This window comes from Gambusia affinis, linkage group LG19 (genome assembly GCF_019740435.1).
Source record: "Gambusia affinis linkage group LG19, SWU_Gaff_1.0, whole genome shotgun sequence".
NCBI classification, from domain to species: Eukaryota; Metazoa; Chordata; class Actinopteri; order Cyprinodontiformes; family Poeciliidae; genus Gambusia; species Gambusia affinis.
This window is the reverse complement of record NC_057886.1, coordinates 11,594,470-11,618,149: the sequence shown is the minus strand read 5'-3', so window position 1 is coordinate 11,618,149 and position 23,680 is coordinate 11,594,470. Positions and strand designations below refer to the sequence as shown.

Genomic DNA, 23,680 nt, shown 5'->3' with positions numbered 1-23,680 from the left:
TAAAAGTAGCTTTTATTAAAAACGTGTTTTTATATATTTGTTAAAACAATTACTCTGTCCTGGCAGTACTGTATGAAACAGATAATCAAGCTCCTTTGCCTCCATAGCTTGGTCATAAACAACCAATCAGAGCCAGGAGGAGGGTCTTTACATGGTGTACGCAAGCATCATTGACCATGTGATGATGGCTCCTGGCTTCGATTGGTTGTTTTTGACCGAGTTATGTATTTCTGCAGATGGCAGTAGGACCACATAGAGACGGCAGAAGAGATTGATCTGTTCACAGATTATCTATCTCAAGTTATACTTTGACAATACAGTGAACATTTAAAGTATATGTAAAAAACATGTTTTATAAAAGTTACACACTGCAGCTATGAGGCTTGGTTGGTTCCCCAAGCCACAGTCAGAACGATTGTCCACAAACAAGAGAGCACATTGAACAATGGTGAACATTTCCTGGAGTGGATAGTCTACCAGAATTAGGCCAAGAGTGCATTGACGACTCATCTGCTAAAGCTTTTCATAGCTCTCTTGCCTCAGTTACACTGGTGCATCTGTTTTCCAGGGTCAAAACCACTGTTGACCAAAAAGACAAAGGTCAGTCTAACATGTTCCGAAGAGCATTTTGAAAATCTGATGATGCAAAAGTGGAACTTTAAAAAAAAAAAAAAAAAAAAAAAAAAAATTTAATTAGCTTCTTGTAATATGTAGTTTAAAAGTAATCCAGCAATTCAGAAATAGCCTGACAGTGAGACATGGTAGTGGTGACCTGTGGCTGCTTTGCCTCTTCGTGATCAGGACGACTTGCCATAATCTCAACTGTATTTAAAATATGCAGAAATGACTGAAACTGCAGCAACTACACCAAAAGGTTTGGAGTGTGATACTTAAAGTCTGGACATAAATCAGATTGAGATACTATGGCAGCATGACCTCAAACAGGTTGTTCATGCTCATAAACCTTCTAATGTAGCTAAATTAAAAAAAAAATGAAGCAAAGAAGAGGCGGCCTAAGTTTATATATATGTGATTATAAATGTTATATTTGGAAAGTGATAACTTTTCACCTGGGTTAAGTTTTGTTCACATAATTTAAATCATGGTTATTTTTTTTTTCTGTATTTACTTTATCCAATACTGAAATTTATTTGATAATCTGAAACAATATTTGATACATTGCAGAAAGAGAAGAAATCTGCAGGGGGCAATTTGATTTTTACATGACTGTAAACGGAAGTGAGCTAAAATAGCAATGCAGGGCGAGAAACAGTAGCAAAACAAGCTGAAGCAGTGTCAGACAGAGAGAGACCCCATTATCACACTGGCAGCTGTTTATTTATATTGTCCGCTGCCCAAATTTCAATCCAGCTTCCCTTCTATCACCACAGCAACACCATATTGTCAAACCCTATCAGCATGCCAGCAAGGCTGCTATATGCAGATCTGGCATCGGGCCGTTGCTTACTTCCAGATCCCACATGCAGAGCAGCGTTCATTGGTTTCACCACCTGGCTGGCTTACTGTGTGCCACCGGTTGCTATGGAAGCTAATTCACAGGCAGGAAACTCACTTTGCAGCACAGACACAACCAAATCACAGGAGGAGCTATCACGTACACAAGGATTGAAGGAAATGCTCACATGCTGGCATGCTAAGTTGGCCAAAAACCAAATTTCATTTTCAGGGTATTGCAACGATACTTGAAGCAGTAAAAATATCCAATATTGAAAATCAAGCATCACACGCATTACTACCACTGATTCATCACCCGTGAAAAATATTTAAATGTACTTCTACCTCATTTTTGTTGTAATTTTACTGATCTTTTAGCCACCTGTGTTGGTTTGTTGGAGCCCTAAGTAGCTGATGAGATTTTTGTCATTTTTTTAAGGTTTAAGATTAAAATTAAAGTTAATATCTTTGGAGGAAAAATACAAGCATTTCAGTCAACACCTTGTACAATTAGTTTCTGCTGCATTACAACTGCAAACCTTTTAGTGCATGTTCATACCAACTTTAAGCATCAAACATCTGATAAACTTACAAATTTTTCTTTGTAAAACAACTCCACATCAGTCAGATAGGATGTTCCTTCACTACCCATGTATAGCTTAGGGGTTTAATGGAAAATAAGAAAATCAAAACCGAAAACAGTCTGCTGCATCTTAAGTCAAAATCACTACAACTAAAACATATAACTCACATGTACCTAAGAAAAAGAGTGTAGAAATGTTCACATTTGTAACAGATGAATTTACCCACATTAACTGGACAGTCAAATTCCCTTTTTTATTCTTAAACTTTTAATTAAAAAAAGAAAACTCAGATCTCATCATCTTGTGTTATTTGCAAGTTTTCCTAAATTTAGCAATGATAAAATTGGAGGAGTCATAATCAAAGACAATACAAAGCAAAATAGTTTTTAGCAACTTGCTGTTTGTGATTCAGACGTGACTGATCAGGTGAGGAATGTGAGAGAGAAGATGTTTTTTTTTTTTTGTATGTCACGTTCTTCAACATTTCTCTCTCGTTGCTCCTTTTATCTTTCCTCTGACTTGTTCTTAATGCTGCGTTATGTAACCGCAGCAGCTGTTTGAAGTCGCAAGAGGGTAGGAAGAAGGGTAGAAAAGTTTTCAAAGTGCTGCTGCTGCCACTGATCAGAGCACAAGGGAGAAGCAAGTGACAGTGTCTGCTTCCAAAACAAACGCCTGGTCCCATCACACATTCTACCTGTGAGCTTCAGTTTTTATACCCAACTATTTGTTGTTCTTTTCAACAAACGTGAAAATCTGCATGTCTGACATTTTGTGTATAATGTGTGTCAAACTATTCACAGGAAACCACAGGTGCAATACAACTAACGACCACAAGGTGAAAGATCCAAAACAGCCAAGAAGGAACAACCCTAAATTTTACTTGAGAAAAGGACTGGCATATACTAGTAATGTCACATATTTAATATTGTTTATTTGCTTGTCACATACACATTTCAGTCTAACTGCAAGTTCTCTTCCTAAAGGAACAGATGAAAAACTAAAACATTTATCCTTTGAAACAATGAAAATTGAAAAAAGTTAAATAAACGAGAATTTAAAAAAATTGGGTCATTTATGAATTGAAGGGGAAAACAATAACTACACCAATCAATAGGCAAAATATTTGAATTAATTTATTTTCAGTCAATCAATGAGACTTTACGATCTAACAAGTTAAACAACTATATTAAAATGTGCGAAATGAAGAAATGTACTTAGAAAACACTAAAGAACATTACATTTTTTGAATTATTAAACTCTTAAATTAGAATGACAGAACATAAAGTCTATAATGAGTTGAATGTAACCTAAAATAAAAAACCAGACACAAAGATAAACAGCATCAATGGCATCTTAATAAAAAAAAACTAACTAAACATAACATTAAACCCCCCCCCAAACAAACAAAAAATAACAACATAAGATAAAATAAAATGTAGATAAAATAAAATGTTTCCGTTGCCTCTCCTGGGTGATATTCACACAAAAATAGTAAAAAATATATTTTTTTTCAGTTCAGTCAGTGTTTTGCTCTGAGCAGTAGAATGTACTCTTATAAACTGATTTGGTGTGTGCTTAAAAAAATAAGTTTTGGCAGATTAATGAAAATAATGTCCTAATTCCTTTGTTTTATGTTGGATTTTAAACTGCTCTCTGACAAACCTGTGGCACATTTTGAATAGACTGAATTCTCTTTTATGTTTTCTAGACCTTATAAAAATATTTTTTAGAAAATTGGCGAGGAAAAACTCTGCTCAGTGCATCTCCATTTTTAAATTATGTCTTTTTTTTTTTTGGTCTCTGAATTCTCACTTTCGGTGCCTTTCCTCTTTAAGAAAGCTAGCCAGCTGCTGCTCTCATTTCCCTGCACGCTCCCACACATTGATGCGTTCACACTTAAGTACCTTAAAACGCACTCTAAAATTACTAGATTACTGTAATTACAGCCTCGCATGGCGCTGACAGCTGTACAGCCAACTGGATATGTCCTACATATGCAAAATTTGACCAAAAACCTTTACAAAAATGCAGATACAATTCTTCACACTGTAGAAAAAAGGGGAGTGCGAGTGATGTCACTGCCTTCAGGTGCATCATTGCCCCTTGTTCCTGCTGGGATTATGTATTTCCTCACAGGAAAGCACAGAGGCAGCATTGAGCCATTAACACACACCTGTATGTGTTGCTTGCCACGTGTGATGTATACAGACTTTTCCATTTGAACATTTAGCAATTTCCAAACCCAGCATCCTGCTAACAAGCTGTCATTCTCATGGAAACACTGTTTTTACAGAGACTGCTCACAGTCACATGTGAGGTGCCTTTAAGGCCTCGCGCCGACACTTATTATCATGGATACACACCAAATGTGTTGATTACTGATCTTTTACAAGCCTTATTTATTCCTCTCTAATGAGACACATGTGATCAAATACTCATCAGTGATGAAAGATGGCCCACCACCGCCCCTCGAAACCCCCTCCACCCTTAATCCCCCCACCAGCCTCCTCCTAATTCTGTCTATCAGCAGCCGCGGTGTAAAGCGTTGTTTTGATGCGGTGATGATTTGATGAGACGATGAAGAGGTAGAAAACAACTTGGAGGAGAGGAAAGAAGAGGAAGACGGTGAGGGACGTGAAGGACAGTTGATGAACTGCACAGAGCTGGACATCAGCCAGATGCTTTTAATGAGCAAAGTGCAGCACCCAACACCTCACACCTAATTGCGCACGCACCCACACCCACACCCACACCCATACACACACTGAACCATACAGATTGATGCAGGAAGCTTATTTTTGCCTCCCATACTCTGCAGCATCCCGCCATCCAGCACTAAGTACTCCCTCAAGATCAAACAAGCAGCTCACAGTAACCAGCATACAGATGAGCCTTTCTCCCGTCCTCCTTCTCCTCCTCCTCCTCTCCCCTGCAGTAACCTCTTGCTCTTCCTCTCCCCCTTCCTTCCCTCTCCTCTCGCAGAAGGGAACACATCGAGCATCACTCAACAAACACACTGCGCTGACACTGCCCGGGATAGTCCAATAAAAACATATTACCTGCAAACTGCATTAAGGTCCAAGCGTGGGCCAGATGCGCACACAAACACTGCCTGCACGGGTGTGTGTGTGTGTGTGTGTGTGTGCCTGTGTGTGTGCGAAGGGGCAACTATATGTAATCAGATCTAGGTTAGCAGAGATAGTATTCTGTTCACTGGAACAGCACGTACCCGCTCTGTCACACTGCATCCGATCTGAGGCCCCGGATATAAACCGTGTTCTTAGGACGCTCATAAAGATGGAAGCCAAGCGTCTGAGATGACGAGAGACCAAGATCTCTCCGGTTTGTCCTTGTGTTTGGGTTTTGGGTGCAACGTCGTGTTGCCAACACCATGTGTTTACACTTTTGCTTGTAGTTCACAATGAAGTGACAAAAACACACTTTCGTGTTGGCACTTTGGAAGTGCTGCGTTATTTTTCATAAACACATAAGCTGCCGTGTGATTATGCAAGCTGCAGCGCCTTGCAAAATTAACAATGCAACCAGAAACTTTCCTGTATTTTAGTGCGATTTTATGTTATAGACCGAGAGTTCGTGATCTGAAAAGTGTGGTGCATATTACCATTGTAGAAAATCATTTGTACAGATTACTTCTAGCCAACAACATTCATTACTTGCTCAAATTCAGATTGCTTGAAAGAACAACTTTATTCCAAGTTTAATACGTTGGTATTAAAAGCATCAGTCTAAGTCTAGACTTAAGCCTTTGTTTTCTCGCTTTAGGTGTGACATGAATCAAACTCGCAGTCCTCTGTAGTGTGAACTTCTAAATGAATACTAAGTACACCCATGTGACAAGTTTATTGTCATTTTATCATCAGCACTTTTTTCCTTGGAGAAAAAAAAGCAACCCCACAGCATGATGCTGCCACACCGTGTTTCACTCTGGGTAGGTTGATGTGAAGGACTGGATTTCTGGAGCATCTGCTTTCTGTGCAAACTTCTTATCAGTTTAATGGGTCAAACATGAGAAGAGCCTGAAAAATAGTTTTTCCTTCCTGAGCTGTGGATATCTATTTGGTTGCTATTGACGTCTTGTTTGCTTACCTGCTTTAAACGTCTCTGCAACTTTCTCCCTGGCCTATCTTCTGTGGTCTGATGATGCTGTTAGTGACCTAGTCCTCTCTAACAAACATCTGAGCCCTTCAGAGAATACCTGTTTGTGTCCAGATATAAAATTACGCACAGGTCGACCTTATTTAGTAACGTCTAATGGTGATTCACTAAACTGGATTTTACTTAGGGTATCATAACAAGGATAGGGGCTAAAAATAAATACATGTTGGACTTTTTAGATCTTAAGCTGTAAAAATACTGAAAGTCATATTGTTCTTTTTTTTTTCCCACTTGACAATCGTGCATTATTAGTTTGTTTTGTTGAGGAAACGTGACAACATGTGAGAAAGTTAAAGACATCACTGGCTAATTGATTCGTTTCACATTTTCTTTTTTCTGCTTGTAGAAACTATAAGCCCTTGTTGTGCTGCTTTCTGGACAGAAATTCAAAGCACAAACCCACTGCAGCATGCAGAAGCCCGGATTACCAAATGGGGTCATTTACCAGGTTTTGCAGCGTAGCAAATACGTTGAGAAGTTTAATAAATTGAGGCTGCCGGTCTCTGGGCGAAATTAGCACACACTGTTTTCCACCCTCTGCAGCCCTCAGAAAGTTCACACATCTCTTTGCACACACTAAGCTGAAAGGGAGCAGCTCGGTTTCGCTTGCATCACAAAATCAGCGGAGATAATTTACTAACACCTAAAGAGCGATGATTTTAGGGAACCCGTTTGTAAAAAGGAAACACAAATTGTCAGCATCCATGAATAAAAATGAAAGGCTGTGAGTCATACGTGGATGTGCTGTTCCCCGTTTGTGTTTGTGGCACTTTTCTCTAATGAGGGACAATTTTTTTTTTTTTTCGTTTTTTTGTTCCGTCTATCTCCCCGTTTGCCTAATAACAAGCCCAAAAAGATGACCATGAGCCATCTGGGCAATTACATGGGCACTTGGGGGCTTATAGTGTGTTGCTTAGAAACACACAGACACAAATGGAGAACTTGGTTATAATTGATGCACAAGCAATGGAGCAAGCAGATCTAAATGCAGGTGCAGATACATGGACAGGCAGGGAGATTAGGGCTAAAGAGGAGAGACGACAACTGGGTGTTGGGGTCTTAAAGAAAAGAAGCTGACTTTCCCTTCCTCATGTCTTTGTTTTGATCTGGAACAGAGGAGCGGAAAGGAGGATGGACGGAAGAGGAGGCGGAAGAGGAGAGAAGCACAGAGGGCAGCCTTCGCTTTTCATTTCACCACAACAGCATGTTTCCAATTTCAGCATGTCCTTTACTGACCACCTGAGAGACAAACAACAACAAAAAAAACCCATACACCCGCTCTCTGCTTTTTCCAACTCTCCTCCCCATCTCGGTGACGCTTCCTTTCATTGTGTTGCATCATGCAGGAGAGAGAGGAAGTTGGGCGCTCCTCTGCATTTTGATGTCGTGGTCTGTATCTGTGATTGTGCATTTGGTGTCTTATCGGCCTCTTTTGACACACCAAACTTTGCTCCATGTATCTCTAACACGCTCTCTCCACCATCAGCTGTATGCAAAACACCAGCAAAACGGGGATATTTATTGCCGTTATCGCGCTTTATTTTACACCAAAACATCCATTCACACAGGTGCCTCTCAGTTTATCAGAATAGAGTTGAAAGGCTTATTTATCCCAGTAATCCAATTCAACAATTGAAACTCAAATATACAGATTTGTTCCACAGGGAGAATTTCAAGTATTTGTTTCTCTTCATTTTTGATGGATGTGGCTTAGACTTTATTAAAACTACACATTTTCAGAAAACTTGAATATTATACAAGTAATAAGTGGATTTTTATGATAGAAATGTTGGCAATGACGGCCACCATACGGACTCAATCCTGGATGTTCATCTTGTATTAATTACTGAATCAATGCAGTGTGGCATGGAGGCGATCAGCCTGCAGCACTGCTGACGCTGATCTTCCTCTTGAGAATACTCGAAAGATTCTTTATGAGGTCTAGGTCCGGGTAGTTTGCTTGCAAGTCAAGCAGAGTTATACCAAGAATATTAAACCAGATATTTATAGTTTTGGCTGTGGTGCATCATACTGGAAACCAGCATTTCCATAAAGCTTTTCAACAGAAAGAAGCTGGCCTCCCTATATCATCACCCACAGCTCCAATTTTGTATCCCACTCTGCCTCCAGATCCAGGGATCTTGATTTTCAAATGACTCTTTATTGCTTGAGCGCTACAGTTTTTCCTTCCACTGAACTTTCCATTGTTATTCTTGGATGCAGCGTTCTGAGCGTAGCGAGCTTCATCAGAGATGACCTTTTGTGTCCAACCGTCCTTGCCAGTGACTGATTGCATAGGCCTCAACGCTGAATTTCAGAATTTAAAATTCCTTTTATATCGTTCTTATGCAATACTCAAATTTAAAATATCATTATTTTATTATCTGTATGCAGTATATATTATAATTTATAGAGACGCACCAGTATTGCCTAATTCCGCTTGTCCAAGACATACACACACACGCGCGCCCACCCACGCACACACACAAACACTATCTCACCCGATTTCTCTCCCAGACGCTTCTCTATGCACCCTCTCTCTGCGTTATCTCGGCCGTCACCCTCCCCTTCTCCCTGTTGCGCTGCGCACCCACACGCTCTCACATGTTCTCCACCTCCCACCCAGCTTTATTTACTCTCCCTCTCCGTCACACCTCTTTCTTTCCATCCATCTCTCCCCCTCTCGGATCCTCTCCTTTCCTGTCTCCTCCGGGTCAGTGAGGCTGTGGGGCAGCATCACTTTCAGTCAGCGGTGACACTGCAGTCTCAGTGCAGATTTTTTTTAATGCCACTACAGTAATAAAAACTGCATCCGAAGTGAGTTTTTGTAAAAAAACAAAAAAGAAAAAAAGAAAAAAGAAGTCAAATCATATGCAAAGGGGCAAAACATATAACACCATGCTGTACTAAAAATAGCATGCAAGCCTGAGAAACTCCTCAAAAGCAAGCAATAGAAATACACACCATAAAGAAATATATTCACTCACACACTCACATGCATGTGGGTGTGTGTCAGATCCCTGCTTATGCAATGGTCAGAGTAAACAGCCATGCTATGACACATCCCTGCTCTGACTTATAGTGCTGTGTTATGAGGCTACGTAACACACGCTTGAGATGCCGAGTGCTGCAAGGGAAGAGTTGAGGCTTAAAAGCTCGCCTCCTTCCCACATTCATGTGTTTATAGAGCTGCTTTTCCATGCTGGTTGTTTGAACAGATGCTGGAGGAAAACAAGGTCGAGGCAGGTGTCGAGGAGTGTATGTTTGTGTGTGCGTGCGCGCGTGTGTGTGTTCGTGTGGGAGGCAAATGCACTGCCCCAGCAAAATGAAAATAGAACGCAGTCCCAGGAGAGAGCCGGCTGTCCTCTATTTGGCTTGCAGATGTACACACAGACAGACAGCAAGACAGATGCACGCCCCCCTTTTTTCTTTCTTTTTTTTTGCATTCACTGCCCTCACTTCCATCTGCATCCCGCTGCTTTTCCCAACAATGTTTGGAAACAAATGACAGGTGAGAGCTCTGTACCTGTGTAGGGGTAGGGGGCGGGGGTCAGCCGTTCTCTCCTCCTTTTTGTAGTTCTCCCTCCTAAAGCCCTCTTGTTCAGCCGGTCTGAGCAGAGGCGAGCCGAGCAGAGGCGAGCCGAGCCAAGCGTACGGCGGCGAGGCTCAATCCTTTCACCCTGCGATGCTGAAAATGGCACCAATATTCCCTGACAGCAGCAGGCTTCCTGCCTCTCTCTCTTTCTCTCTCTCCCCCCTCTCTCTCTCTTCCTCTAGCGCTCTAGCTTGCCTCACTCCTCTGCTTGTCTGCTGCCATGTTGAGTGCACGTAGGGTGAGGGGCGGGCTCAAAGGAGGGGAAAAGGAGGAGAGAGAGGGGAGAAGGAAAAGGAGGAAACAGTGAGGGGGACTCAGGGGGATAAGAAAGCAATTAGAAGACAGCCCCTCTTCCTTCCAGTCAAGAATATATAATGGAATTAGCTCTAAAAGTGTGTGTCTCTGTGTGGGTTGGAGGTCAAGGGAGGTGAGGAGACGGAGGTGCTGGGGTGCCTCGTCTTGCAGCCTCTGCTGGGGAGTCTAGCAGCCACCAATTGCAAAAGTGGGAGAGAGCAGATGGGAGGATGTGTGCGGAGTGATTGCAATCGTCCTGCTTGTAGGCGTGTATGTGTGTGTGTGTGTGTGTGTGTCTGTTTGGGGGCATATGTGTGTGGGCGTGCATGCGCGCATGCGTGTGTGTGTGTGTCAGGGCTGGAGAGAGAGAGATGGAGAGATTGCTGATGTGCTGTTTGGAGGGAGGAGGCGGCTGCTTCAAAGCCTTCTCCATCTCCGGTTTTTTCTCCCTCATCCTCCTCTCCCTGCTGTGTGGGTGTGTGTGTGTGTGTGTGTGTGGGGCGTGTGTGTGTCTGAGAAAAAGAGAGAGAGTGGCGAGGAGGTTGCAAGCCTGTTTTGGTTCCATTCTTTTTTTTAATGGCTGTATATTAACTTGAATGCGTGTGTGTGGCTGTGTGTGTGTCTATGGGTGAAAAAAGGAACTCCTTCAAATCTGTTTACTCATGTATGAAAAGAGATGACCGTAATCCCAATGTGAGAGACAGTGATAGGAAAAAGATGAGTGGAAGCTCGCAATGTTTTTTCTGCGTTTAGGAGAAAATTAGATAACAAAAGGGGGTGGGGGAAAGCAGCGAGAATGCGTGTTTGTCCCTGTGTGAAGATGTGTGAGTCTGTCTTTTGATGGATGGGGACTGAGCCAGGCGCTGCATGAGGGAGATATGTGCATGTCACTGATTGTGCAATGAATGAAAATAGGAAGGAAATGGGAGGGAGAGGAGGGGAGGAAGATTCTCCTCCCATTTGCAGCCGTCTCCATCTGCCAAGAGCGCCACCTTATAAATAAATTAATAAATTAATTAGTAGTAATTGTGACTAAAGACACAATTGCCTTTAAGTTTTCCCCTTAAAGGCAAAACTTGCCATGTTACAAGTGATGTAAACTTCCTGCAACATCTCAGTTTTTATAGTCAGCTGTCAGTAAGTTGCTGCAAATGGGGAGAGGGGTTATGAGTCTGCCTCTGTAAAACTGTCCCAACTTTACAAAAGTGTTTTTCTGTTGACAATCCTAATCTCCATGTGGGTTCTAAATATATACACATAATAAAAGCACATCAATATTTGTTAGAATTTTAAGTAACTAACAATGGATTAAATCACGTATGAAGGAAACCCCCCTTTTTTTCTGTGGCACCTTTCATGCCTCCACTAACTTCCCAGGTGGATCAGCGCCGCTCTCCTGTTTCAGTCTGCTCTTTCGAGTAGAAGGCGCGCACATCGGAGCGTCATTTTGAATATCTCCCGCTAAGCCACCAAAGCAGAAATCCTAAAAAAAAAAAACAAAAAAAAAAAAAAAACATGGCGCTGGCGTACAATTGAGGCGCTGACCCGTGATCGCTCCTGGCGCGCAGACTCACGCACGCGACGGAGAGACGAGCGGCGTCTGCTCGCACCCTCGTGTGACAAACTCGCGCCGTTCAAGGGCGATTGATTCGGTGTTTAATTTCTCCTCCGGTGCTCTTGACGCAAGAGGATGCGCCTCAGTCTGACCTTGACAGCAGACTGGAGGTTTGCTTCCGTCGCCACGGACACACAAACACCAGCAGCGTTTCGTTAACGTGCCTGAATCTCATTCAGACTGAGGCAACGTATGTATATATATATTATATAGCCGTCTTAATAATTCACATGTTGAGATGAAGTGTGTTGTTGACTTACACACACAAAACAAAAAAAAAACAAAACAAAAAAACAAAAAAAAACAGAGGGACTATTACTCATTGAAGCTACTAAAACCAATCAGACTGACCAATCACCTTGAGAAGAAAAACAAGGTGTTGTGGCCTGTGTGTATGTCAGCCATGTCATGGGCCTTCTACGCTTTGTTTTTCTCTTGGTCAGCCGTTAAAGCATCAAATCACATCAATCTAATTTAAAGGTAATGCGCTGAAGAGTATTGTGCAGCATGGAGCTCAATAACAACAAACTAACGGAATCAAGCAATGCGTATAGATGCAGAACTTGCTCGAACTCACGCGCCCGAATCATTTTGGTGCGGTTATCCTCCACGGGATGCAATTGTTTTGATCAATGCGAATCTGAGCTAGACGTGATTTTGCCTACAGTGCTGCCATCAATTGAGATGGACGGGGGTTAAACACGACTGCTTCTGAAGTAGCGTTTGAAAGCACATCTAATCTCAGTTTATAAGGCACACACACAAGCACACGCACACACTATGTGCACTATTCAGTTTGTAGAACTGCATTCAGCATCTTTCTTTATTAGGTTCTTTTCTCCCAAATACAATGAAGCAAAGGGTTTAAATTAAACTACAATACAGGCATCTACAGAAGGCAGTTGAAGGTAAAGCAACGTACAGCTACTTTGCCAAAGAGAGTCAAATATATTTATATCAATGTTAATATATATTAGAGAGCTAGAGAGTTTCAGATCATCTATATGTTTGCTTTCATAATAGTATATGTGCTTGCTTTGCTATGTATGTTTGTGCAAATATTCTAGTCTGGAGTCAGTTAAATGGTGTTTGCCGTGAGTGACCCCACAAGGTTAGCAGTAGAAGAAGAACAAAGGAAGTATCTAGACGTCTCCTGTACACAACTCAGCTAGCCTTGCAGTTGTTGTCGCACTGCCCTCTAGGAGATTTTTGAGCCAACCTCATTTAAAGTATTAAATAAATTTAGAAAGCCCACAAGATTAGTTTCTCTCAATACAATCTCGGCTGTCCTTCTGTCACTTCACCCAGCCTGCACTCTGCTTTACCTCTCTAGTCCACTGCCTAGTGCTTTGATGGTTGAACTCAGGTACTTACTCTCTTCCATCCTGCAACTCTTCCATCAACCTCCCTCTCATTCACACACAGGCTCTCTCAGTTTTGAAACTATTTATATAACTATTTTGCAGTATTAAAGCAGTGGTACAGATGTTTAAGCACTGAACGTACTGCGGTAATCCTGAGATCTTCTTGGAATATACTACACTATCATTTGTAATAAATCCATCCTATTATTAAGACCCCTGGATATGACTGTGTTGTGCTTCAAGCTCGACTCTTTTGTTATATTTGTTTGAGCCTCTTATTTTAAAGTAAGTTAGAAAATAGATTCCCTGTTGTGTGGATACAGTCAGAGTCTAAGAAGAACTTTCTGCAAGGCTGGTTGACACAAATCAGTTTTACTGATATTGCCTCCAATAAGTTGGCATCTTATTCTTAGGCATTGGTCGGCACTAAACTAAAGGACTGTTTTATTGGTTATCTATAATTATTAAGGAAAACATTGAATTCTAGACTAAATAAATCCAGTCTGAGCAGAAATTTTATTAAACTTGTGTTTATTTGACTTGAATCTTTACTCCACTAAATAAAATAAATGCACATTTTGTGGCCAAGCAATATCATTTGTACCATAAGCAATTGTTCAAAGAAATGGGAATTTTGAGCAGCTACTTTTTTTTTAACTTCCTGTAGCAGCTAGCTGTGCTGCATCGCTAACATCAGCTTCTACTTAAACAGCAATAAGGGGGGACTGGATTTCAGTGGATCTGTTAATTCTACAGCTAATCAAAATATGTTGGCAGGCTTCTTAAAGTGCATTATTCTTGGAGGAAGATTTTGCTCCAATTCCTGCCTTACGATTAACTGAATATTTACTCCCAAAATGTTGAAGTGTTTCTGCTGAACATCTGCTAAATCATTTTGTTAACATATTGTTTACAAGTGTTAAAGAAACATCTATTCAAGTTACCAGGTGATGGATAAGGATGAAGGTGAAAATGGGGTTTGGTTGAGGATCCAAACACACATACCTCAGATCAATCGGAGGCAGGACAGGAAGGGGTGGCTCTCTGCTGCCATAGAGGCAGGACATTGGTGTTTGATGCTGTTACTAGGCAGGATAAGCTGCTTCTGAATGAGGTGAGACGACATGGCCCCTGTGGACGGTAAACAACACCAATACTCAGTTTGAGTGATCCATAAATGTGTTGATACTTCTGACTGTTTGAAGAAGAGAACGTTCACCTTTTCTTACAAATTATTTAGCCTGCAAAAAAGCTGTGTACATATAATTTGACAACTTCACTTCTGTGTTAGTACACAACCTCATGGGTAGGTTATTAAGGGCTTTTCTGCCTATTTTTAATATTCAGATTTAATTTGAGTCAACAGGTGTCTTTCTGGTCACAAAAATGAGGAAGCTTTGCTGGTAGTGTTCTTGTCTTGCTACCTCATTAAATTGAAGTCCAGTTAAAGTCTGACCTTGAGCTTAGACGAAAGTCACAAAGAATACTTGCTGTGAAACGCAAAAGTAAATCTCCGGCTATGATGTCAATTCAGGACAACAAAAACACGTCACAGATGTAAACAAAGTAGCCACCTTAACCAAGCTCTACCGCCACCAAGTGAGCTATGACCGTAGTTCTTTTTCAATCAGAAAAGCTGACCACTGGCTCCCTCTATTGGCAAAGAAACAGTATAGTTTTTTTGTTTTGTTTTTTGTTTTACTCCGAATTGGAAAAGGCGCAAGTTCTTAACATATATATGTTTCTGTTTCTGCCCTGAAAAGTCATGTGTCCTAACGCAAAAACAGGATCAACAAATAAACATCTGATAATAGACATTTCAAAATATAACCCCAACTTTATGTAGTTTGCATTTTACTATGGGACTGCAGATGGGGCACATAATTACTAAAGTCAATCTAAGATGCTCTGTCTGGTTCTGTTCTGATTGAATCAAAAGGACAGATAGTCCATGGTGCTGGTTTCTGTCACTGCAGTATTACACAACCTTTGATGGTGATATGATGGACCAGCAGCACCATGGACAGAGCATCTGTAAATCAACAGACTTCTAAATCAAAAGCTGTGCTTTTTCAGCACCATGGACAGCATCATACGTTCTGCCCCCGCCACTAACAGCAATTTGCTGCGCCTCGGGCATAAAACTTCACACATCCCCAGCAACATCCACATAAAAAGACAACTGTGGTCCCTTTTTGTTTTATTGCACACTTTAATCATGTCGTAAACTTCACAGTAACAATGCAAGAGCAGGAAACAGAAGCAAACCACTGTGCAGTGCAGCTCAATAGCTCTTCAAAAATATTTATAGGTATTTACACAGAAAATATCAAAAACATGAAACAATGCCCCATGGATATGCCTGTGTCTGGATGAGGCATTTATTTTCTTGTTTTCACCCAGAACCACTTCTTTTAAGTCAACTTCACACTGTTTGTAGCTTTGGGAATCCCGTTAATACTGCCAACCCAAACACATTCAAGTACTGTAGTTCTGGCATTGCACAAGTACTAGGTTAGCCAATACACTGGACTCTTAGAAGAAGAAGAAGAAAAAAAAATACAATTGCACTGGCAACACTTGCACAACTTAATCTCTAAAATTAAACATCTTTGTAGTTTTGTATAATCTGAACAGAAATATGTGATCAAATAGAATGTCAGTCTCAATGCTAAACAATTACAAAGAATGATAGCAATGCATGATGCTGCCCATACTTTCCTAATCTTAGAGAATACATTCAGGAAGCTCCCTGAACCTGCCAAACACTGTCCTGAAAAATACTATTTGCTTTATTAGAAATTACTTGGTTCTTTCAGGAAACTTACTGTATTAGAAGCTGACTTGTAATTTGGTACTTTAAGGTTCCAAAAACTTTCATGGAACCTGGTAATTGTATTTGAAAGGCTTGAGGAAAGTTCTGGGACAGTTAAAGGAATACCCAGTCAAGGTTTTGTTAGAAGTCACCCCACAATAAAGTCTAGTTTCTACAAGTCTGCAGGAAAATGTACGAAAGAAATCAGTAAGTCTCATGAAAGCTCCAGAAAGTATCTTGTATGTTCCTGAAAAAACATGGTCAAAGAAATCGGGAGATTTCCTTCAAGTATCTACAAATGTCAATGGAAGATCAATGAGAGTACCTGATACATAATGGGAAGGTTCCCTGAAAGATTCAGAAAGTTCCAGGTAAGTTCTGTTAGTTGTTTTAGCTAAAGTATTTATGATGAAATCTGTATTTTCCAGTTTCTGAAGCAAAAGTACAATTTATAAGTAATGACTATATACTTACATATTGTATATAAGTATATAGTCCCTTTTTGGCGCACCAAATAAATAATAATAAAAAAAAAAAGACCACCAAAGCTTACTAAGCCGAAAAATATAGAGGAAAAATGACAGTAAGGTTTAGATTATATCTAAGCTAATTAACTTTGGGCCTGTTTTTATGAATTAAAGGTTGTAATCCAGAAATTTCTTTTTTATGCTAAATTTCTTTTTTTAGGTTTTATGTTGTTTGCTTCCTGCATGTAGTGCAAGACAAATAAAATAAAGAAAAATCTGAACAACAAAATAACAAGAAAATTGAAGTCAAAATTCTTACTGTACTACAGTGTAAAATACAAACGTAATCTGTGATTTATACTTTTCAGAAGTAGGTAGTAATATCCAGCTTGTTCTTCTGTAGGTCTGTGCCAAGGGAAATAAAGCTTACAAACGCATGTTTTTACACACCCATGTTCTCCTGGCTTCAAGATGTAAGTTTCCAGGCATGTCATAGTTTTTGGAACATTCACTAAAAACAAATTTTGCTTAGCTTCTAACAAAGTCTTCTGATATAGTGTGATAAATGATAAAGCTTATATTGTCTGACTATATGCCCTTCAGTCAGTCAGTGTGTTGCATTTGGTTATGTATTTATAAAACACATAAAACATACCAGGACGAAAAAAAAAATAATCAAAACACAGCAGGAGATCGTCTATGTCTCAAACAAAAAAAAATATGGCTGTATATGACAAATATAAAGCCTCCACATGAACATGTTTTTTTAATTTTTATTATAATTATTATAATTTTCTATATAAACACACCTAAAAGCACTTTCTATAGAGGCAATGACGGCAGTCTTGGAATTCACTGAATTCAGCTTGATTTCAGAGGTGGGATTTTTGGTCCAATCCCAACAGGTCAACAGCCAAACGCTGCATGGGGTCCATGTTGTCACCCTGGAGGATTCTCGCCCCCACTACCTGTGGGCTGGGCCCCTGTGAGTGACCGTGTCCCCAGAAAGGTCCTCCTCCACAACGTTAACATAGCCTTCTTTATCTATGCAGCCCGTCAGAACCTGCAGAACCAGCCGGAGCCTCCGATCCATGGCAAGCAGGTGAGGCCGGATCAGGACAGGGGTCAGGCGGTCTCGCAGCAGAGACTCCTCCATCAGGGAACTCAGCTGGTACTCCTCTTTGGCCAGCAGCTGCAGACGCAGGTAAGTGGACTTCCTGACCCTGAAGCAAATAAAAAAAGATGTTTCTATGCATCCAGATTTTTATTGTGACCCTATTAAATCTATTTGAATTTAGTTAATTAAATTAAACTAGCTGAAAATTTAAAAATGACACTAAATGACCATCATTAACTGGAGCTTCTTGGCACATGTGTAAACAACTTTGACAACTTTTGCCGGAATAATCATGTGGCTGAGAGGTTGCTGTTTAGGTTTCGCTGGTTGGCACAAGATTAAAAAAAAATCTTCTGATGAGATTGCAGTCACATTGGCAAGTTGTTTATTGGAATTAAACAAAAAAAATTATTAATTATCTGGAAATCATGATCAGAAAAATTAAGATGCGAAGAGATTGCAAAACCCTATATTGCACAAAGTAAACGGAAAGACGATTACTTTGAATAGTTTCCAGCAATAAGTGATAACAGCACTCAAACACTAAAATACACTATTAGGCTAACTACAGAAAGTAAAATATAGGATACATTCACAACATCCCTTACAAGTCTTGATCTGAACTCCTTTGTGTCCAACAATCAAATTGACACCTTATGGAAATCTATCACCGAATTAACCAACAATCTGACCTGCAGCACTGGCTGAGCGGTACGAGGATGGACAGCTCATCATGCGAGTGTTTTCCAAATCTACAAGCAAAGGAAAAATATACAAAAGTGTGATCAGTCACAAGATATTTTCAGTAAGCTCAATATTATTTAAATCAGAGATAAATTATAATAAATAAATTACAGTTTCTTGGCCCACTGAAGTAGTTTTACATTTTGTCGCATTACATTTGATGTGCTATGTTGGGAGTTCATGTGACAGACAAACACAAAGCAGTGAACAATTGTGAAGTAAAATAATAATGGTTTTCAAAAGGAAAACTTGCGATCTAATTTTCCATCAACTTTAACCAGCCCCCTTGTAGAAATCATTCCCACAATGTGAGAACGCCAGCATCATGTTTCATAAAGGGGATTAGTGACTGGGTTTAAGTCTCATCTAAACACGACCCATTTTTCTAAAAGCTTACTCATTCTATTTATTGTTTCTGTCCCCAGATGGTGGGGAATTAACTAATTATTGTTCTGCCAACAGATTCTGTGGAAGAGTTTAAGGGGCATAAATACTTTTGCAGGTTGCCTAAAGTATCCTATGCTGCCACCAACCTTGCATTGAGATAGATACGGGTGCAACAAAAAATAGTTGAATGTATTTACCCCCTTCCATTATCGAGGTGAATGATGAAAGTTTCATTTCCAAACTTCTCAAAAGTTTCATAATGATGACGATCCATGTTGCCTGTATAAAAGCAGAGCGTTACGATGACAAAACTTTTCTAATCTCTTATAATAATAAATCATGAGTGGGATGTCTTTTAAAAAAAAAATCTATGAATTTAACAAAAATAATTACCAAGCCTTACCCATTAAGAAATCAAAGATGGTCATGTCCATGACGTCCAGCAGTCTGGTGCCACGATCATACGGAGGTGTCTGCTTCACCTCGTCACAATAATCTGGATCCACTTCCCATCTAAAAGCATGTAAAAAGGGAAAACGTGTTGATAAATTTTTAAATATAACTTCTAACTTTCTTTTTTTTCTTTTTCCTCTTCACAGAATTAAAGCCTGCTTAATCATGATAAAACTTGCTCACTCTGCTTTCTTGCGCTTGTGATAGGAGCGTCTCCAGGGGTTTCTCCACGTCTTGCGTTTGGCCAGACTCAGATCGGGTAGGAAAGCTGCTAAGGAGCCTTCGATCTGGTCTGGTTTACCGCACAGAGCATGCTCCGTGGAGCAGTAGTAGGAGCATTCGCCGTAGAAGCAGACATTGTTGGCTGAAGAAGGAAAAGGGGAGACAGATTCAGATCTCAGAGAAAGGAAAAGGAAGCGTTTTAGTCACATTAATGTTAGATGTGTTTGTATGTAATATGAATGAGGAGAAAAATGTAGAAGTGAATTATGAAAAAACGGTAAAGAGGCGGGACGATGAAAAGCAAAATACATCATGGCTCATTTAATGAAACCCTGCCAATCATTCATAATTGCTCTGTCTAATTAAATGCATTTAAAAACAACATATTTTTGTTTGTCAACTGAATATGTTTGTTGCATAAAGCGCCATAAGATGACATTTGTTGTGAACAAACAATAAATAACACAAAGTGAATTGAATACAAAGTATTTGCAATGTTTAAATTGATAATGTCTACACCATTCAGAATCTGCTTCACAGCAAAACCACAAATCACTTTTTTATGCAGTTGTTCAGGCAATAAACAGTTGTTTCATATTTCCTTTGACTTTTAATAATCCAGACAAAATCTGCTTAAAGGAAATAAAGAAAACCAAACAGAATCAACTGCTTTAGGTTTGACATTTTATTTAGAATTTTTTTTTTCAAATAAAATAAATTATTACATTTTTTAAATATTAAATAAATTCATCATATTTTCAGTCGATTTCTGACCAGATTGTTCTTTCCCTTTTGACTAAACATACCCATAATAATAAGAAAACATCTACAGAAAGTTTTATTCATCAGTGATCTTCCAAATGGTTGACCTTCATTTTCTTTTATTTGCAAAAACTTAATTTATGTTGCATAATGAGACCATGATTATATTTCCTTCTCAAAGAATTTCACTGAGCATCTGTGGACTTACAGTGCCACCATGTGGACAGTTTCTGTCATGCTCTGCTATATAATTTTCAGTTCACTCAGTCCTGCATCACTGCTTTGAAGAGCTCAGCAGATTGTCAGCCTGACTGGTCGAGCTGCTTCTGCTTGCAGTTTACTTGCAGCAGAAGTTAATTATGGCTCCTCTGTGTTTGTTTCTACTTAACACATCTTCCTACCCATCAAGCTACAGTCAGAGTTTCTACCTGGTGAAATGAAGAAGGTCCTCCACAGCTTCTTGTCACGCGTCACGTCTCTGATCTCGCTTGTCATGTTGACCAGTCGCCCCGCCACAGGAGGCACTCTGCGAAAGTCAAGGACCCTAAAATGACAAAGATGGAAAAAAAAATAAAAATTTAGAGATCATTCGGCTTTATCAAATCAAATCAAACTTTATTTGTATAGCACATTTCAGCAGCAAGGCATTTCAAAGTGCTTTACATCAAATCAAACACAAAAAAACAATGCAACATAGAATCAACAATGTTTGATTGCAGCAAAATCCAGATTTAAAAATTTTGCATCCTAGCTTTGATCTACAGACACAGCTGGGAGTTCTGTTAAATGATAATTAGAATTTAAAGCTAATATGAAAACCAAATGTTTTAGGCATTCACTTTCTAAATGGGATATGTATATTTTTAAAACACTGCTGATTTGACTGTGTGGACATCTGCAGGCATCTTTATGTTCATCTAAATAAAGACACCCACCAGTAACCATGAGAAAATCTATCACTACATGTTTGATCTGTTTGATGTTGATAATTCATCATCCTACAATGATTCTCTGTTTTTGCTCAAGTTAAACTCAACCCATAAGGCTATTGAGCATGTTATGGTCTTGTTTTATTCTTTCTCAAAGAGACAGCACAATCAGCAAGATCTCCAAATAAACACACATTTTCATTTCTTCCTCTTTAGCTTCATCAAGTTTAACATAAACTCCGCAGGTCCAGTCCTCTGTTCTTGTTCCTTTTCGTTTTATTCCTTAATGCTTCTATAGCTGAACACTATACCTATTCAGCTCCTGTTTAGCCTGCGTCACTGTATGTTTGCCGCCCCCAATGACCCTGAAACCATTTGAGACCAAAAGTGAGCCTCCTGGGAGCAGGCGGACACACAAACAGCCCGGCTGAGTGTGTGAAACTTTACCCTACAGAAGATATCATTCAGCGCCTGCAAACTGCACCGTCATGTTGAGTCCAAGTGACAAAGGAGCATCTGTGTGTATGCATGCATGCATGAGTGTTTATTGGCAACATACATTGGGTACCCTTAGTGAAGATGTGAACGGAGCCTTGGAATAATTTCTATTTTATTGCCTGAGTTGAAAGTCACACTGGGAAAAAAAAAACTAGGAAAGAACAACTTCTAATTTAAGTAAATTTATTTAGGGGTGAAAAAAATGCTGTTAGGAATTAATTGCTTTTTTTTTTTTAACTAAATCAGCAGTGGCTTTTCTGTAGGACAGAGGTTTGGGAATGGTGAAAATGTATCATTATTCTGATGAACGATTAAATTTTAGTTTTAAGGTCCAGATGGAAGCATGCACTCTAACAAGGTTCCCAGGTCTTTTTCAAGAGAAGCATGAACGGTGGGCATGAGGAACTTTTCCACTTTGTTATACACAAAATGTGTTTGCAATGTTTATCTCAACCTTGGTCTCAAGTGAGCAAAGCACAGAGTCCGAGTTAAATTCTCAATCGTGTTTAGTAAACTTAATATTTATTTGTGAAGTTTGGAAAGAAAACTGTTGTTTTTTCCCCAGCATTTTTACCAAGCAATAGTTTTTTATGTGGATCTCTTCTAACTTTTGTTAATAAGACTTGACAACTTCAAAATGCCACCTTCTGCTCTGGGTGTGAGCTGTGGAGACTGTTTGTTTTATATAACTCTACAAACAATCCTGCTTGGTATTTATGTGGCCTGTGGCTCAAAGTAATGAGCCTCTTTTTCACATCATGTTTATTCTGTAGAGCCATGCTGTTCTAATTAGAGATTCATGAAAACCTTAAATCATATGAAAAAAGTAAAACATAAATAAAAAAAGCTCTTCTTACCTCTATTCTAAATTAGTTCTCACATTAGTGTTTTTTAGAGAATTATTTCTTAATGTTTAAAACCATTTTTTCTTCGTGAATAGATTTAGCCAAAATGAACTATTTTTCTATGTGAGCTATGCTGCCTTGATGAAAAAATATTTATTTTAATGTCTTAATGAGCAGATTTGTGGAATGTAAAAAAAAATAAAAAATCCACATTTTATCTCTTAATGTTGCTTTCAGGGATAGGAAACACACACAGTACTTTGCTGTGAAAATGTTCTCAATTTTTTTCGTCCCACTTAAATGGATCAAATCCTCAAACACATCTTATCTTAGCATCAGCCAAAGAAACCTGAGTAAATACAAAAATATACTTTTCAAACAATGTTTTGATTCATTAATAAAATAAAACTATCGTGCCCAATATATAAAAGTAAATGTCCCAGCTAATAAGAGATTTTTCCATCCTCTGCGGCATAAACTACCATAAAGTCTTTGTTTGTATCATTGTGAAGGAATTTATTCCACACTTCTTTGCATATTTTCATCCATCCATCCATCCATCCATCCATCCATCCATCCATCCATCCATCCATCCATCCATCCATCCATCCATCCATCCATCCATCCATCCATCCATCCATCCATCCATCCATCCATCCATCCATTTTCTATCCATCCATCCATCCATTTTCTAACATCCGTGTCCCTAATGGGGTCAGGAGGGTTGCTGGTGTCAATCTCCAGCTAACGTTCCGGGTGAGAGGCGGGTTCACCCTGGACAGGTCACCAGTCTGTCGCAGGGCAACACAGAGACATACAGGACACACAACCATTCACACACACACACACACCTAGGGAGAATTTAGAGAGACCAATTAACCTGACAGTCATGTTTTTGGACTGTGGGAGGAAGCCGGAGAACCCGGAGAGAACCCACCATGCACAGGGAGAACATGCAAACTCCATGCAGAAAGACCCAGAGCTGGGAATCGATCCCAGTACCTTCTTGCTGCAAGGCAACAGCTCTATCAACTGTGGCACTGTGCAGCCCTCTTTGCAGAATTATTATTATTTTTTAAAATCCAGCAACGATCAAGAGTTTTTGAGCGTGAATGACCCTCTTAAGGTCAGTCATCTGTCATCATTTAAGACAAAACGTTCACTATTAATGATGGGTTTTTTTTGTTCTTTTTTGCCTTTTATAGGTACCTGTTTCCATATGACTGTTTTTCTAAAACATTGTGCCTTTAGCCAAAAAAATATTTTCAGGTTCATCAATGTGATAATATATTTATGGAAATGTCAGACAGCTGTTCCATATTTGCTTTAATTTTAGATAATACCTCTCTCTCTCTGTG

General features: G+C 39.6%; 2 protein-coding genes across 5 annotated transcripts in view; both read right to left on the bottom strand.

The window, feature by feature from the left end:
- LOC122822480 (retinoic acid-induced protein 1) overlaps positions 1–10,007 on the bottom strand; it is a 60,321-nt gene extending 50,314 nt beyond the window's left edge. For all 4 annotated transcript variants that reach the window (XM_044101177.1, XM_044101181.1, XM_044101178.1 and 1 more), the window contains exon 1: positions 9,742–10,007. The gene's annotated coding sequence lies outside the window, so the exon portion shown is untranslated. The remainder of the gene's footprint in view (positions 1–9,741) is intronic.
- Positions 10,008–17,120: 7,113 nt separating this feature from the next.
- fam20ca (FAM20C golgi associated secretory pathway kinase a) overlaps positions 17,121–23,680 on the bottom strand; it is a 40,412-nt gene continuing 33,852 nt past the window's right edge. Inside the window, exons 5-10 of the mRNA XM_044101176.1 lie at positions 20,479–20,594; positions 19,250–19,430; positions 19,017–19,126; positions 18,811–18,892; positions 18,175–18,234; positions 17,121–17,588 (exon numbers count right to left, since the gene is read on the bottom strand). Coding sequence (XP_043957111.1) covers positions 17,330–17,588; positions 18,175–18,234; positions 18,811–18,892; positions 19,017–19,126; positions 19,250–19,430; positions 20,479–20,594 — 808 coding nt within the window. The 3' untranslated portion in view covers positions 17,121–17,329. The remainder of the gene's footprint in view (positions 17,589–18,174; positions 18,235–18,810; positions 18,893–19,016; positions 19,127–19,249; positions 19,431–20,478; positions 20,595–23,680) is intronic.